The 18,431-nt window shown below is 42.4% G+C and overlaps 1 protein-coding gene across 24 annotated transcripts in view; it reads right to left on the minus strand.

Moving 5' to 3' along the window:
• ADGRL3 (adhesion G protein-coupled receptor L3) overlaps positions 1 to 18,431 on the minus strand; it is a 525,110-nt gene that overhangs the window by 34,030 nt on the left and 472,649 nt on the right. For 18 of the 24 annotated variants that reach the window (XM_027899091.1, XM_027899095.1, XM_027899078.1 and 15 more), the window contains 2 exons: positions 7,039 to 7,065; positions 3,536 to 3,704 (listed from right to left, as the gene is read on the minus strand). In XM_027899091.1, coding sequence (XP_027754892.1) covers positions 3,536 to 3,704; positions 7,039 to 7,065 — 196 coding nt within the window. The remainder of the gene's footprint in view (positions 1 to 3,535; positions 3,705 to 7,038; positions 7,066 to 18,431) is intronic. The other 6 variants (XM_027899082.1, XM_027899080.1, XM_027899087.1 and 3 more) reach the window with 1 other exon arrangement.

An 18,431-nucleotide genomic window follows, 5' to 3' on the forward strand; every position in this document is an offset into this window, starting at 1 on the left:
CAGCTGAATGCTCTCGTGGCATGAGCTCACGGTTTACGATGGCGTAAGAGACTGCTTCCATGCAGCAAAGCTGCTTGTTGACACCAGCCTGATGTAGCGTCCTCTGAGGCACATCAAAAGAACATGGGAGATAGCACAGATACACTATTTATGACTTAAAATTAATATCCTCATAGATTTGATATAAAATATCATATTGGCTCATCAAGGTACTAAAAGTTTTCGCTTCTGGTAGGGGGCTAAGAAAAAAAAAATCCAAGAGAAACATATAAGAGATATTGATTTAAAAAAAAAAAATGTTTCTTGCTGTCAAATTGAAATTTGAGGAAACTGTAGAGCTAGCAGCTCTAGAGATTATATTCCCAGTGCTCAGGTGTGGCTGGAGCCTGCTCTTCCACAGCACTGTGCAAGCCACATATGTTTTAAATGGGCACTGCAGTCAAACCTACGCCACTTTCTTTGCATCAGGGAAACTACACTAACTTGAGCCAGGGCAGGATCTAAGTTTTGACTGCATTTCAGGTTTTTTATGGTGATTTTCAGGTGATTTTTTATGGACAGCAATATCCAGAAAACAGATGGGACAAGACTGAAAACAAGCAGACTGAAGAGCCAAAAGAAGGTCACGTTGCCCATTGACACAAAAGGGCCACAAAAAATCCATGTGTGTCCAAAATACCAGTTGAGAATTCTTGGAGCACGTGGTTAGCCATAAAATTTTGCCACACTGTCTAGGAGCATTTCACAATTCCATGAAACAAGTGTTTAAATAGCAAATTACAGCTTTTTCATTAGGCTCTTCCTTAGGCGCTTGAGACTAACACAATACCACAAGTGCCCAATATGCTCGAGTGCCTAATCAATCCTTTGCTGAGAGAAAATAATTCAATTGCTTTAATTAGCCACCCACTGCTTGCCTCTCTGCAGCATTTTGCTGATTTTCTAGTCCATGATAGATAGGAAAGGATTATTTTTTCTCTTCTTAAATAATACTTCCCTCAGCTCTTAGGTCAGAGAGATGCATCCACCCCACAGCAAGGCACCAGCTGCATTCTCTCTCTATGCTGCCATAAATCATGAGCAACTCCACAGTCACCAGTGATGGTTTAAGGGTGTAGATTGTCTTAAGACAGAAAATAAATGGTTCTTTCATGCCGAGTGAGAATGGCACTAGCCAAGGAGGCTGGGGTGCCATGCTGGGAGGCTGGGCTAGGGACTGACCCTTTGTGAGGTGCACTGGAGGCCAGAGAATGGACTAGAAAGAATGGTGCAGAAATTCAAACTCCTCATCAGAGAGGCACCTGCAGGTCTAATTAGCGATGGTGATGCTTCCTACCTTCTTGCTATCACCTTGCCTTCAAACTTTCTTGCTGAGAGTTTTGGGATCATCAGCAGGCAGTTAAGATCTGCATCCAGATAAGGCTTTTAAGCTTCTTAAAAAGCAAAAATCTGAGACGCAATGACAAAAGACAAAATTCTGAACCCCAAAAGTCCTCTTTTGGTTTCAAGAGAGACATTTTCCGTAGCTCTGCAGATCCTTCCAGAGGCATTGCTCACGGAGCTCACTTATTATGATGAATTTTGATTACCACAGAATCATAAAATCATAGAATATTGAGGGGTTGGAATGGACCTTAAAGATCATGTAGTCCCAACCCTGCTGCCATATGCAGGGAGACCTCCCACTAGACCAAGTTGCTAAAGGCCTTATCCAACCTGGCTTTGAACACTGACAGGGTTAGGACACCCACAAACCTCCCTGTGCAACCTGTTCCAATGTCTAACCCTCAAAGTAAAATATTTTTTCCTAATATTCAAGCTAAATTTCCCCTCTTTCAATTGGTACCTATTACTCCTTGTCCTGTCACTACAGTTCCTGAGGAAGAGTCCCTCTCTGGCTTCCCTGTAGGCCCCCTTCAGATATTGGAAAGTTGCTATGAGGTCTCCACTCAATATTCTCTTCTCCAGTCTGAACATCCCCAGCTTCCCCAGCCTGTCTTTGTAGGGGAGGTGCCCCAGTCCTCTTTTCAACTTCTTGGCCTCCTCTGGACTTTCTCCAACTGTACCATGTCCTTCTTAAGCTGGGGACACCACAACAGAATGTGGTATTGATGGGGTATCACCAGAGCAGAGCCTGCTGGCTAAGCTCCTTTTGATGCAGTCCAGGATTCCACTGGCAAACTTGCTGAGGATGCACTTGATTCCGCTATGTCACCCACAAAGATGTTGAATGGTATCAGCCCCAGTACCGACCCCTGAGGGACACCACTCGTCACTGGTCTCCACGTGGACAATGAGACATTGACCACAACTCTACGTGCGGCCATCCAGTCAATTCTTCATTCACCAAATTGTTCATCCATCAAATCCATGCCTCTCCACTTTGGAGACAAGGATGTCATGGGGGACAGTGTCAAACACTTTGCATAAGTCCAGGTGGATGATGTCAGTTGCTCTGCCCCTATGTTTTCTTAGGTCAGATCTCCCTTCCCTGTACAGGAGGAATATGTGATTAACAGAGGAGCAAGACTGGGGCTCTCAGATGGAGAATATATCTCAACATGGCCCTGACTTTACTCAGTAAGCCATTTCACCAAAAGACACTGGTTACACTGAGAAGCTGGGACCAGTGTATCCATATATAAACTCTTCCCTATGTTTATATAGGTAAAAGAAACTGCCCTTTGAAACTAAGATGTACATAAAAAATTATCAGCAGAAACACACAGAATTGGAGAGCTCTGTACTACTACATTTCAGTAGAGAACAAAAAGGTTCTTAAAAATATTTATTACTGATTGTCAGAGGCTGTAAGTCTGATCTACATATACACACAGAGATTTTTATTATGTTTTTTTTTTTCCCCAGAGTTTACCTAAGTTACTCCACTGTTATCTGACAAATGTTAATTGGGGCATACTTCAAGTTCCAGCAAGAACCACTTGCTGTGCTTGCTTTGAGGAAGATTTCCAAAAGCCCACATCAGGCCCAAGCAATACAAAGGCTAATGAACTGTTGCAGAGCACACATCTTTCAGTTCTGAAAAAAGTGGGGGAAGCAGCCCCTATTACATACCATCAACCCATATATTCTGCTACAGAACGGGGTAATTTCCTGTAGGGACTGAAAATAAGGATATAAAGCTGCATTTTGCTGTGAGCACTCAGCCACAGGAGCACTTTCCTGATGCTCATGGATTCGCTCCCGTCTCACACTGGCATTCAGGAAAGGAGAATCTGGCTGACAGCAGGCAAGTCCTGGTACATGTTTGCTATTGCAAAGCCCTGCCTTTCCCTTGCCTCTGACACATGTGTTGCCAGCGCCCTAGCTGCTGAAATTCCACTGCCACATATCTTTATCACCTCATCCCCCTGCATCTTGCTGGTTTCCATTTTAAATACCACCCTTATTAGGTGCACAGAGATAAATCTGCGTGAGACGAAATAAGGGCACACAGATGATGCTATGCCGTGGTTGTTAGGCAACAAAACACCCCGTTACCAGTTCTCTTGCCACTGGGAACCATCTGTCTTACCTTTTTCTGGAGGACACAATGGAAAATGAATATAAACATTCCCTGCAGAGAATTGAATATGGTGAAGAGATACGCCATGATGACTGTGCTTTCATTAATATACATGAGTCCGAATGCCCAGGTCAGTCCTAATAGGCAGAGTAGGGCTATTGCACCTATAACCCAGGACCTGTTAGGAGAAACAAAAAAAAGAAAAAAAAAGAAAAAAAAAAAAGAAAGGGATTGGTTTTTCATCTACAAAAAATAAGGCACATGTCTATAGGTAGGAAGACTTTGTCCCTGTTTTTAGCAAAAAGAAAACAGCACATCAAAACAAATCATAAGGAGCTTTGTCTTCAAGCTGGATGCAGTTTACAAATCTTCAAGCTTGAGGAAATATAAGGAGATGGAAGTGTTATGAGCATAAAAATTTAACATAACCAAAGCACAATGTCTCTTTTCTAAACATGTAAAAGCAGTGTGCATGTAAATGACATATAGATGTTATTTCTGCAAATAGAGGAAATGAAAATAAACCAAATGAAACAACAACTCTAATTGCCACATTTTTAGTGTCCACTGGCTTCATAGGAGTGCCAGTTGATTAGTTTCTTTACACTTAACACTAAGATACATGTATTGCTGCATTTTAGCTAGTCTGCCATATGCCTGTAAGCCAGATAAACAACTACAGGCAGGTGTGCAAGCCCCACTGCTTGCCAGATCCGCTCCACACAAGAATGTTCTTTGCGATGCTGCTTCACATTTGTTCCATCCTGCAATGAGGGGAACTGTGTATACACATATAGGCACTCACACACTGCATTTGCTACAACAGTAGCTGCTGCCACACTTGTTTGGAGAAAGGAGGGGCAACCCTTCTTCACATCGTCTGCAAAACTAAGATTATTGTTTGCTCCACGTCAGGAGGGGAGCGGGAGTAAAGCTGCAGCCACTGCTTGGCCCCAAATGTTTTTCAATCAAATATGAGTAGTGGGCACTTTGCTTGCTTTCTCTCACTAACTTTCTTGCTTGGAGAGAAAGAACTTGGGCACATGAACTTGGAGATGACTGCTGCACATTAGTTTTTTCTGTGTGCTTTCAGGAAAGCTGGAAGCTTTGCTGGGATGTCAGGAGAAGTATTCCATGTTACGCTGCTAAATAACATTTAGTCATCTGCTAAATTAGCCTCTCAGAGACTGATCTTCCAATACCAGGGCAAGAGACTGAGTGTGACAAGCAGTATAGGAGCTCAGTCCTGCTACTAGCCACCTCCCTAGTTTCCACATGCTATATTACCTACAACTTTAAAGGAACTGCTGCTGCACAGGAGAGGGGAGTCAACTTTCAGCTGAGAAACAAGCAGCACTGTGAGTATCTGCTTGCTCTTTACCTCAAGGCTTTTTCTTCTAGTGTCCCCCAGTATCATTAGGTGCAACATCATAAAAATGAATGCACTGATACCCGGTCTTTCCACCCCTTCCTCACTGTTTAACCCTTCTGCAGAAAAGACTGCAGTCAGCCAGCAGCACCTCTGCTTTCTTGTCTGCCCCAAAGCAGTCTGAAGTGCTGCAGAAGGGCTCACAGGGACAAAGATGTATCTTATGTTTGTTTCCAAGCCGCTTCAATCTTGCAGAAACATGGCCTGGATTTGGGCATATTTGGACTTCCATCTGCTCAGCAGAACATGAGGCAAAAGGGGGAAAAAGATGAAACAGCAGTAACTTGGGGGGAAAATCAATCCCGCAGAGGTCAGGCAGACAATCTCTGCTATGGAGATGCCATGGCAGCTACAACCTTGAATCCTTTTCCTTTTAGCAGGGCTTGTCACAAACAGAAGCATACCAATGTTGTATTCATGTCTTCTGTTGTTTTTCATTTTCGTTTTTTTGTTTTTTGTTTTTTTTTTTCCTTTAGGTATTAGAATGAAAATGCAGCATTAAGTCTTCCACTGAAGTTTATAAAATATGTATTATTTAACCACACAACCAGAAGAGCTCCCTAAGGTAATCGCTTATTAAGACAGTTCTTTAAAAATCACTATTATGTATCTAGCAGACCAGAACAGCTCCTCTGAAGCATTTCCAGTGTCAATGCCACTAATAAATATTTAGCATGATGCAAATTGAAAACGCACTCTCAACAATCTCTCAGAAAGGTAGCCACTAGATAAAGTTTACAGCATTAGTCGTTTGGGTTATTTTCTCCCTGAGATTCCACCACCAGTGAGAGCATACTATCATCCTAATCACATGCCAATTAAAAAAAATATAAGTACTTTTTTTCTTAAAAAAAAAAACCAAACAAATGAGAGGGAAAAGACTTTATTTTTCCTCCCTCTTCTCATCCCTGATTAAAAGCTTATTGCACTTACAGAGTCTTCTAAAAATTATTTCCTGGATATCAGAAACGTATTGTGCCCTGAAGCACAGTCAATTCTTGAACCTGATTAAAGAGCCTTTGGCTGCAGAGGTGTGCAGGAATGAAACAGTTATTTAGTGAAAATATGCTACCTTCAGTGATGGAAAGGAATCTGTGGGTTAGAAGACCCCCAACAGTGCAAACTGCACGCACTACAGCGTTGTGTTTCAGAAAACAAGACCTGGAGATAAAGAGGGCGTGAAGATTACTATGAATAGCTCCATCCCATATCCGCAGAAAAAAAATGAACCAAGCAATGAAAGAGAACATGGGAATGGTGCTGAAAGAACGAACACAAAGGACTCTTCACCAGAAGAACAAACTGAAAGTCTACTGCAAAGTTGTTTTGCTTTTATTTTGTGCTACTGCACATTATTTTCTAGTTGCAGGAGAAAGAGCATGGATGCCCTAAGGTACGTAATTTCTAGGCATTTTTGGCTTTCTTTACAAGTTTGGTGGATTTTTTGGTGCAGCTTGGGTTTTTTTGTCTTGCTCTTTGTACAGACTTGCTGTTGCTTTTTCATAGTTTTTCTTTTCCACAGTGGAATTTTATTGCAATAAAGAAAGAAAAACAGCCATGTTTTGGCGTAATTGAAATCAGTAATTTACAATTAGGGACAATTAGGTACTCCAAAGAGTAAGGAGCCTCCAATGCACCAATGCACACAGATTTGCCTGCACTGTTCCCAGTAACTAGAAAGGGAATCATGGAGAATAGCACCCATGCACCTTTCTGAAAATTTGTTTCTGTATTTATATTACTATAAAGCACTCCCAGTGACAGAGTGCAATGGACCAGAGGGCTGCTATTGGGATAACAAGTCTGTACTATACAGAATTAACTTGGGAACTTTCACCTTGAATTCAAGTAATGTCCAATTAAAGAATAGAAAGCAAATAGGGTGACAACTGGTTGGCAATACATATGCAGCACATTTACTCTGCACCTTAGCTGTATGCCTGACCATTTTCCTGCACAGTTTGCTCTTCTGCCTCAAAAGCGAATGACAGAAGCTTTAATGATTTTTCAATATTGATCTGACAGCTGGCTCATGAGACCACACTGATAAATGAAATTTATCAGCCATTCAGGTCATTCTTACTTGATGAAGGGTCTGTTATCCTCATAGCTAAAGAATGCGTAGACATAAAGACAAGAACACAAACATTAGAAATATAATGACATAGAGAATATAGTTTACCGCTAGTTCCCCTCCCTTCTCCCACCAGCCAACACCAAAAACAAAGGTGGACCAGCATCAGGTGTGCCTGGAACACACCAGACAGCCTGGCTTGCTTCCCCAGGGAACTGAAACATGACCGAGGTCACTGGCTTCATGTACAGAAGCAGGCATTGCTAGCTGTGAGCTGCAACTGCCCCTCCTGGCTTCCATCACACAGCTGTCAACTGACTCTGAAATTTCTTTTAAAAATCATGGCTGTCTCTGGAGAAGACAAGTTTAGAAACTCCAGCACAGCCACCACAGAAGGCTTTCACGTTTCAAGTGGCAAAACTTCACCATGCCTCCAGCACTCTCTGCCTGTGGGGCTGTAGTGTGTTACAGGGATTTCTTTATTGCTATTTACTTTGTCAAAGCGGAAATCCCAAGTTGCCACATTATGAGTCAGGTTGCAGCATTCTTGAGGTAATGGCATCAGGATCTTCTAAAGTCCTGGTTGACAGAAAGCATTTTTACTCCCATTTCATGGGGAAGGACAAAGAAAGGCCTCTCTCTGCCAGGCAAATGTGCAAAGCAGCCTGCTGCAGTGATGAAGAAGCCAAGATGGATCACTCAAAATGAGCTTCTTTCACTGTGAGGACACATGATTAGTAGCAGCCACTTTCCTAGAGGAGTATCCCTGACCTTCTGGGACAGGCTGTGTGCATAATCCTGCCTGTATGGCAGGTGATGTGCAACACGTGGGGAAAGCAGGCTAACTCCCAGGTCTTTTCTCCCCAGTGACATGGAGCTCTTGAACCCGAGATCCCTTGCAGAAACCACCATGAGTGCCAGAGATGGAGGATGACTCAGTATGTTCATCTCATTACCCTGGCAACATAACCAGGGCCAGCCCATCCTGGTGGGACCTCCTTTGCTCAATGCTGGTAACCTGCAGCTCTCCTACGATGCAATTGGACGAAGTAAAGACATAAGACAATCTGGAGCTGTCAGACCAGCCATGTGGGCAGGAGCAGGGTCTGGATTTCTACTGCTGGGTTCACAGGAACTCAGGTTTTATGGCAAAGACTTTATATTGAAAAGTCACCAGCACAGATTACAAAACCAGAAAGTCAGGGATTTTTTTTTTTTTATCTTGTTGCTGCTGTCCCAATCCTCACAAAGTTTTTCAGTGATCCATAACAGCCTTTCTTCAAGGCAGCTGAAGGCTCCATTTCATCTTTGTACAGACAAAACGCAAAATTAGTAAACTCAGATTCCCTTTAAGCTTGAGGCTAACACTTCAAAGCAGCTCAGGAGAAAACCATCAAAAAGACCTTGGCGGTTTTTACCCCACTTCCAACGTAGATGTGTCTAGGATCCACTGCCCAAAGCAAATAGGTGGCTAAAGAAGTGATATTTTCAAAGATGCCTAATTTCCAAACAGTTTCATTCTGTGCACCCAGGGCCCATAGAACTTAGTCCCTTATATCTTCATGAAATGCAGTCCTTTTCATTTTGCCAATTCAAGTGTTGTAAGAAGCTTAACTCTTGTGTTAGCAACAATTTCTGACAAAAGTTACTCCAGAATGGTTTTGGTTTTTTACCCCTGGTAAAGTCTGTGAAACCTATCAGTGCTTCAGTAATACTGTGTCATTATCTGCAATACATAAAACCCATCACTTAGACAAGAGAAAAGCCTTTGAAGAGCCTTAGTTCCCAGAAAAATGGAGCTGCTAACTGGAAAACTGAGATTATATTCACTAGTAGTAAAAGCAAGTAAAATTTGAAGCACAGATAACTGGAAAAGCTAGCCTAGCAGATTTTGAGATGCTACATCTAAATGTTTCTCCAGATTTGGAGAAATTTGTCCAATACCTGGCAGTAAGGTACTGGACAGCCCACTGAATTTAAACTATGTGACTCTGATTCCTCCCTAGTTAATGGGAGCCCAGTATCCCACAAAAGGAATTTATCCCCTAAAAGAACAGGTATTTAAGGTAGACGAGGCTTTGCCATTCCCTGATGAAATGCATTTCTCTACTGACTGCGTAGGAAACCTGAATGATGGCTTAGGTGGGGGCTTCACTTTCAAATACCTGAAGGTAAAAAGCTGATCTTTAGTGGTTGCATTATTCATTTAACCTGCAAAATCTTACCTCACCTCCCTTGTGTTTCTCTGCAGCCCAGATGATGGATAGCGGATGGTCTACCAATCCGTATAAATACCTAATTCATTTTCTAATCTTAAAAAAGCCCTGACTTTACCTTGGGGCAAAGACTTCTTAAGGTTAATTACACATCATGTAAAACTCTTTCAAAATCTTATTTAAGTTAGATGTCTTTCAATTTCCCAGAGTAACTTCTCCCTCAATGATGAGAAAGGATTGTTCATATTGCCTTCCATATTCCTGTGATGTTTCCAGACCAATACTTTTTTTAAAAGTTGCTAAAATTTGCCAATTCAAAGTATTTTCCCATCTCTAAGACAGCAGGAAAAGGTTCAGTAAGCACACGGACTCAGAGCTTGGGCCCCAAAATAACTGTTTGGCTAGTGAACAAAAATGCCAAAGTGAGTACACAGGACCTTTAGTAGCTGTTAAGGGTGATGAAACCCAAATAAAAATAGATGGATGATGTGCCCCCTCGCAAGCATTCAGAAAGACCCATGGAATTCATTTTAATATGGTGCAAATAAAGCAGAGAGACAGACGTTTCCTGCAGGCATGAAGGAGGGAAACACAACATAAAGTGTGCTATTGTGTCTCCCCGCTGCCTGCTGGTATAAGGTAGTAGGGATGTTTTGCTTTCTTTTTCTTTCTTTTTTTTTTTTTTCAGATCTCAAGGATTAGAAAAGATTGATTTATTGAACTGCTGAAAATCTACAGGAAGGAGTTGGAAAGTCCAGCACTCCCCTCATAAAGCAAATGGGTTCATTGTTAATTAGTGAAGGAGCATCTTCATGGTGAGAAAAATCAATAGCTAGCAATAAAAGAGTGCTTAAAGGATTTTGCCTTCGAGTTTCATGACAAAGTTACCACCTTGATGGCATGAAGCCAAATGGCTTCCTAATCTCCTTCCTTAGGCTGCTAGTGTTCATCACACAGTCATCATTTCCCAGTCTCACTTTCTGGCTCCCACACTGTCTTTGACAGTAGGTGGCCCGTCCCCTGAAGACATCTGTTACCAGCTCAGGGGTCAGTGGGCCTGTCAGCTTCATTTGCAGGAGAAAACCTTGGCTTTACATGGCTCGGAGATCTGTAAAGTTTGGGGTCCTACCTCCTGGCATAAGTATAATTTTGTATATATTTAAAGCCACTTCTACCAGTAGACCTAAATTTTATTCAGACAAATGAGGCCAAACATCCCTTGGCCCCATGTGATGCCCAAGCCGAGGATTTGGGACAACCAATGGCTGTGTTTTTCTACCAAAGGCAGAGCATCATCCCTTTCCCCTCAACTCACCCAGGGAAGTCACAATCTGCTTTCTGAGATTTGTTCTTAATTATTGCAATTGGAAAGAGCAATTCTGTTAAGCTCATCTCATTTTCTGTAAGTAATTAATTACCCTCAGAATTGCTTACCCTGTTTATTTCCTTCCTCCTAACTTTGCAAAGGCATGGTACGATTATTCAAGCCACACTGATGTGTAACCACATATCTAATTGTTTCCACACTATATGGATTCAGCAAAGCCTTTAGACACATTTGTATTATCCAAATAGCACCAGCAGGGCTTGCTGACAAAGTGCTTAAAATATATGGCCTTTTAAAACAATAATCATGATTTATGGGTTCACAGAAAGACTGTAGGTATTTAATATCTTCCAGGACACTCTCTCAAATCAATAACCACTGATTGATTTTTTTTTTTTTTTTTTAAATTCAGAAAGGACGATACCTGTCAGTGGGAAGATTAGTGCTTTACAATCACCATTCAACATTAACACAGCCATCACAAAACCATAGGTAAACAAGCAAAACCCCAAGCCAAATCAATCCGATCTTAACCAAATCCTTCTGTGGAAAAATCAGGCAGCAGCAGATTGCAACAAACAAAACTGAATGCTGCCATCAACATCACTGGAGGGAAAAGGCATCCAGACAAAAGCACATTCTCAGATGTTTTTCCAGTAGGGTGTTTGCCACTGATGTGCTCCCAAACTCTGCACTGGCAAAATAAAAATGTGCCATATCTTTTCTTGATAGGAAGCTCGTAAATAATTCATTTCGTGCCAACTCTGAGTGATTTTTCTGGGTTTGCTTTAGGCTGCCTGTAAGTTTGCTCATGCAGAAATGCAGATGAAGGCCATATAGGAGTAGCAATGGGTTAACCAAGGCACTAGGAAGCATGGTGCTTTCTTACACAGGATTCAGGGAAATGCGAGACGAGACTTAGCTTGTTCAGCCTGAAGAAAAGGAGACTGAGAGGAGACCTCATGGCAGTTACAACTTCCTCATGCGGGGCAGAGGAGGGGCAGGCAGTGATCTCTTCTCTGTGGTGACCGATGACAAGACCTGAGGGAATGGCCTGAAGTTGTGTCAGGGAAGGTTTAGGTTGGATATGAGAAAAAGGTTCTCCATCCAGAGGGTGGTTGGGCACTGGAACAGGCTCCCCAGGGAGTGGTCACAGCACCAAGCCTGTCCAAGAAGCATTTGGATGATGTTCTCAGGCACATGGTGTAATTCTTGGGGTGGATAGTGGGTGGATAGTACACTCTCTCAAGGCCATATGAAACACACAGTTCATAGCCTGAGCTCTAGTATGATGGAAATGAGGGAGGAAGTTTCTAATGTCCAGCTCAGTACTCCATGGCTAACATCTCAACTTTTTATAAAGGGAGGTTTTCCAAGGAAGATAAAAAGTTATTCGTCATTTTCCGAAGTGCCTAGATCATTTGTCAACCCTTGCAAAACACTCCTGTTAAGATTTCTGGTGACAGAGAATGTCCTCTCTGCATGTCCCAAGCACTCTTAAAACACACTTCATTTCTCATCCAAGTTTATCTAGACCTAAACACAGGCTCAGGGGCTCTTTTGGTTCCCTAAAATCATATTATCCTTTCCTGGAGCAGGAATCCATGCTTGATTCCTCTCCAAAAGGCATCCCCAGAGCTGCTGTGCTCTGAGCCTGCTCTTCCCAGAAGTCAGAGGAGTTCAAAAGTGCTGCACGTAGCACAGCTGGTTGGAAGGAGAGATTTTTAACACCCGGTTCCTGAACAACCCACTCAGTTCATCTTTCTATTTTGATAGTAGAGCTGTATGAAAACCTTTTAAGAGAGCTCACTCTGTACAGGCACTGCTGTTTTATTTAACTTTATAAGTTATAGGTAATGTCTAGTCAGGATTTTGGGTCATGTTTAACAGGTTCACTGTGGCTCCTGTAAGCATTTGCATTCACTAGCTTGTGTTTCAAACCCTTTGCACCTCCATTCCACAGCTCACACTACCCCACACACCTCCTCAAAGTTGCATGGGTGCATGAAACTTCCTCTCCCTGCTTGCTGCTCCAAAGAGGGTGCCTACATGTTGCCATACCCTCGTCCCTTTCTTCACTGGAAACTGAGAACTCTGAAGACAAAACACTGGACCTTTTGCACCCAGATGCAGTGCTGGTCAAGCTCCCAAGAGGTGGACCCCTTCCTTGTATTGTGTCCTCCCTGTGCAGTCCCAAGCAACCACAAACCCAAAGGTAATGAAGGATTAAAGTGCTGCTGTTCTGCAAGTCCATTCCCCTGGGTGAACACAATGCAGTGTTCAATTCCAGACCCTTGGGCATCACAAACTATTCCCAAGTTGCGGCATTTTACGATTAAACAAAAATATCTGGAAACCAATAGATGAGCTTAAATCTCAACACAAAAAGTTGAGATAATCCTTTCTGTGTCTCCCTACTTTGTTTTGTTCCCAAAATGACTAGAATAAAGCACAAATTAATCTTCCTTTAGTAAAAGTATACCTGCTACAAATTATTGTTCTGCATTGATAATGTAAGCTCTTCATATCAAAGGAGAAAAAAATCTTGCATTTTCAAAGGTCTAACTCATTCCACACTGCACCAAACCCAGGATGTTTACTTTTTCTGCATTTCAATCAGCTGAGTAAATAAAACTAGACTGGTAAACCTCTGTTCTTGCCAGCACAGAAGTGCTGTGTTAAATCAAGGATTTAATTCAAACATTTCTGCAGATGATTTTTGGAAGTTCTATTTAACCTTTGTTTCAATTTTCTACCTAACTCAGGATTTTTTTTTTTTTTTATGACTTCAGCAAACCCACAGGACTGAAACAACAGGCTAATCTGGGGGCTGGGATTAGTCATGTCTCTTTAAATAAAATACATATGTTGAAGCACGAAAATGAGCAGATAATCACTTACACCCATACAACATATGGGGAGAGCAGGCTATGGCAACGGTTTTAAAACAGACATATTTTCAAAAGGGGCTTCTGAGTTTTGTGCCTGATCCTCCTTGTCCCTCACCTCCCCCAGCCTGGGACAGACTCCCTAAAAGAGTCCAGACTGAGCTTTGCAAGCTTTCATAAAATAATAACCAGGTTTTGGCATTGGCTCCTACTTTTGGCTGTTAGGTTGCACATTCTTAGATTTATTTCTGTAAGCCTTTGAGCAACAGATTCCTATGGAAAAAAGTACAAAATAAAGGCATACGTTGTGAGCTTTGTTTCAAGTTAGAAACTTGGGAGAACATATACTTTTTTATTTACCCATTAAATCAGGGCTGTGTGCCTTTAGCTGCGGACCATTTGAAGCTTCCATGGCAGCCAGCAAGCCAAGGAGGGCTCGTTTTTGTCATTTGAGGATTGATTTCTGAAGGCTGTAGTGCAGGACACTGCCACTTCATCCGCATTAATTGTATTTCAATTAGTGTTCTTGCAAATGTGGTCACAATGCCTAAAAACATTACCTCCTGCATGTTTGGAATAAATACATGTTTTTCCAGGGAATTTCATGTTTTTGATATAGTGCTTATTCTTCAGTTGCAGAAGATGGGATGGGAGCAGGTTTCCACAAGAGGAAAGAAACTGCAACAGAACTACAGCGATTAATGCCAGGATTAAACTGTCTCAAGGCCCCTAATTAATAGTGCTTCTTTAGCAACAGAAAATGCTTCCATCTAAGACCCTAGGTCTCCCTGTCTGAAATAAAATTAAATTTCCATGACTTTCAGGTGAGTTTCTACTGCAATGAGCTTTTCAAGCAAACACAGGACCACAGCCTGACAGGCTCCTCTTTGAAGATGGCCCCCCAAGTAGTGCTTTCTAAAGAGCATCCAGGTGACCTATGGCACAAGCCAAGCTATACCCTGGCTAAAACACTAACACAATAAAATGGGACAAGAAGAGAAACAAGCTGACAAAGCCCTTTGCCTCTTGCCTTCTTTCTAGTGGGTCTGCAACTGCACTTGGCAGCTATGGCCGACATGCTGCTCTTCCAAAGTAAACAAAATAAAATCTTGTTGCCACATACTACAGTATAGAAGAATGTCAGGAAGCCTGGTCTGGCTGGGAGAAATGCTAACAAACTCAGCTGCATCCAAGCAGCACTAGGGGAGAGGGCACTAGGGTGCCTGTGGGAACTTCAAAGGAAAGGTTACATCAGTATGGAAGAGCATGGCTTCTGGTCTCTGCTAGAAGAGAGAAGATTTCAGCCTCTCCCCTCCAGCCATTTGGAGATGCCCAGTGTAACTTCAGGTGCAGCAGCTGCTTAGCCCCATTGACGAATCCCCTCAATCCACTTGTAGGACTTGCCTTTTGTTAGCTAAATGCTCTCCCCAAGCAATTTTCGACCAGTTTTCTATGTCAGTAACTAACATGCCCCATACTGTGCACAATGAGAGCATATGGCAAAGAGAAGAACTCTGATTTCACTAGGTAGGGTGAAGAGTACATCTGGATTACCACCAGTGTAGCTCCTCTTTATTTCCTTTTATTAATGCCACGATGACTCGAATGAGCAGTGTTTAAACGGCTGCAGAACAAGCACTGTGCTGCCACACAATGCAAAGGCATTGGAGGAGAGGGTTCATCTGAAACCCTGTTTTGCACAGAGAACGGGCGTTAAGCATCTGGAAATATGTGGATGGTTTTGTTGTGCTGCAGTACCTGGCATAGGTTGGATGAAAACCTGGTGTGCAAAGACCACAAGCTGCCTGACCACCTGGAAAGCAGTTGATAGATGGAAAACAGAAAAACCATGCTGGACTATTCACGTATAATGTATTTTCCTTTGTCACATAAGGTTTCCTACAATAATGTGAATTTAAAAAATATTCAGTGTAGTCCTGCCTGCAACAGCCTGAGACATTTTGCACATCTAACATCTACCCAGCACAGTGGAAAAGCATGAAGGAGAGACTTTGAGCCGCTCAACTCCAGAAATCACTCCACATGGCAGCAACCTCCGGTGAAACAGCCTCACAGCTGCTCTAAAGAATTCCAGCTGGTAACACATCCTCATGAGGAGCCATCTGCTAGCAAGAGTGCATCAATACTGCACTGATACACCCACAGTCTCCACCTCACAGGCTATGAGGCTAGAAATGGCTAGGTGCAAACAGCACAGCAGGCTTTTGCCATCCAAAAAGCTTATGTAGTCCCTGGCTTGAAAGATCTATATTCCCTGCAAGTTTGTAAGGGCTGGGAGAATCAAACTTCCAAAACAATGCCTTCCCGGGTGCATTTGTTGACAGTGAATCAGTTTGTACTTATGAGCCCTTTTGTACACCCTTTGCATCCCACTTATGCTCTCAGATGGGTCATGAGTGAGATAATGTGTGACGTAGGCATAGCTACTAAGTTCTTCACTGCCCACTTCTGCTCACCTATGTTTGCCAACAAGCCACAAAGAGATGAAAGAGCCACAGAGACGAATGGCCACAGTGGACTTTTGAGCTCCCAGAAACAGCCATTGTAAAAGGCTGGGAAGGAAAATCCCCTCCCACCCTGTGTTTGGGGAGGCACGGGCAGAAGTTACACACACTACCCAAGAGGCAGCTGGTTGGGCATCCTTGGCTGTGTCACTTCATACTAAAGATCTTCAAAAGGCAGAAGAGATTTCCACTTTGGATGAACACTTAAAATTTCTGTGTAAATATACTGAAGGAAGACATCAAACACAACTTTTTCAAAAGGGCCTAGATTAAAGCATGCTACTCTTGGTGATGGCACCTCTTGTAAAATGGGAGCCAGTGTCCTTCTGGCATCAGTGGCAGGCACAGAAACTCTTGTGGCTCTGAACAACATATCCCACATACAGAAGCTCACATATTTTCCTGGCTATGTGCCTCAAAAGCAGAACTAGAGCACGAATCTTGCTGTCTCAGTGGGCAAAACCCACTGAATCGGCTCGGTACCAACCTGCCACATAGGGAGGATGTTACTGGCAGAGGGGGAAGGACCCACACATGTGATTACCCTACTTCCCTCTTGAAAGTGCTGGGCTAAGCCAGAAAAGTTAACAAGGGTAAAAATTAAACTAGCCCTCTACTCATCAGATCTCCTGCTGGGTGACCCCTGGGAAACTAGTGCCCCACCACAGGAATGTCAGAATCTCCCATGCTGGCACAATAATCCAGGGACTGTTGTTGAAGGTTAGGGAAGTTTGTTTTTACAACTTTGCACAGTGCCTACAAATCTATCACCCACACTGCATCTGGTTCAGGCACTGCCCTTTGAATGGCTTTTCTGTTGGTGCAGTAATTAAAGGTATCCCAGGTGACACCTGATCCCTTATCAAGTTCATTAATTTAAGTGGAGTTATTTCGCTCTCTATTTTCTATACTTCATAATGTATTTCTAACCTTTAAAGTGACATAGGCAAGGACCAGATTGCAGGGGCGCTTATTAACAGCCTATTAAAATATTTTATGGCCTTTATTTTTACGTTGCCATAGGGAATCAAGTATTTTGCTGTTGTTAAACAGGCTCAGGATTTATGTTGCGAGAGCTTCACCACAGCCTAACACAGAGCGCTGCTAGGAAATGAACTGGGAGAACAAACTCTCTTTCAGCTCTCTATGTGCTGTAAAGCTGTCATATGCAGATGGCAGCAAGGGGCCCTCCAATGCAGGTCCTTGGTTTGGTTTGCTTTTTTAAAAATGTAAACTGATACAACAAGATGCAAGGCTCTGGGACCTGGGGGGTCTTTTTACCAATTGTATAGACCCATAGAGGGAAGCTCAAAAAGGATCTCCGTGGCTTTTTCTCCCAGAGCTGTTGTAACACACTGATATTTTGCAACTGAGAGCCAATGAGTTTGGAAGGAGACCACAATCTTCCCTGCAATGAGACTACGATTTTATCTAGAAGAAACCTATTATCCTACTGAAGAGTTTTCTAGAGACTGCAAACCCCTTGCTTCCCTAGGAAACCTCCATCAAAGGTGAATTCCCTTCTCTATTACAAATCTGCACCTCCTCCTAAATCAAGCACATCCAACACTGAGACAACACATCTTGAATTTAGAGACTTAATGTTGTCCTGCATAGGTATTCAGAAATTACAATCAAGTCCATTCTGGAATTCTTGCTTTGATAAACTTCCTAGTGTGAGCCTGAGGTTTACCTGAGTTTATATTATGTTTCTTGTTTTTTTCCTCAAGCATAAAAAGTAATTTGTAATGAAGCAAAACATTTGGAAGAGTATCAGCAACATACTTAAAAGTATTTTAATTGCTTGTGTTTTCAAAACGTTTTAATGAAGTCAAATCACGAATAGACACTCATCTGCCAAAGAACCTATAAAATATTTTACTACGACATTATAATTGATGCAACTGGTTGTATAAATTCCTGGCATTTTAAACAAAGATACTAGAGATTAGCACAAGAAGATTATACAGTAGGCAATTATTTGTTCTGCTTTAATTATAAGGGCTTTGGGGTTTTTTTTCTCCCCAGTTTTTAATTTAAATGTCATACTGCAAGGCTTTCTAGACAGATTTTGTGTGGGTAACCTTAGAGAGACTGTTCTCAGCAAGCAATCCCATAGCACTAATGCATGACAAGTAGCCATATTAATATATGTTATTAAATGTACCATTCCTTTAACGCCTCATCCAAGGCCACATGAAAGACTATCTTGCTGGGATCAGTCTTGGACATGCAGGGGGGACTGCTCTTCCAATTTCATTTTGTACTGAGCGATGTCAGGAGAAACAGAGGCACACCACAGAGCAGCCTGCCCACAACCTGGGCAAACAAGTGCCCTGCAGGTTTCCAGGTTCAGTGGGGTCTCCTGCATTTGCACAGACTCCAGTTCTCTTTCCTCACAACCCTCATGGAAGAAGCTGCGCCTAAAAAACTAAAACTTCACCCG

Source organism: Empidonax traillii, unplaced genomic scaffold (genome assembly GCF_003031625.1).
Source record: "Empidonax traillii isolate 1590-97213 ecotype Southwest subspecies unplaced genomic scaffold, ASM303162v1 scaffold637:size711352, whole genome shotgun sequence".
NCBI lineage: Eukaryota > Metazoa > Chordata > Aves > Passeriformes > Tyrannidae > Empidonax > Empidonax traillii.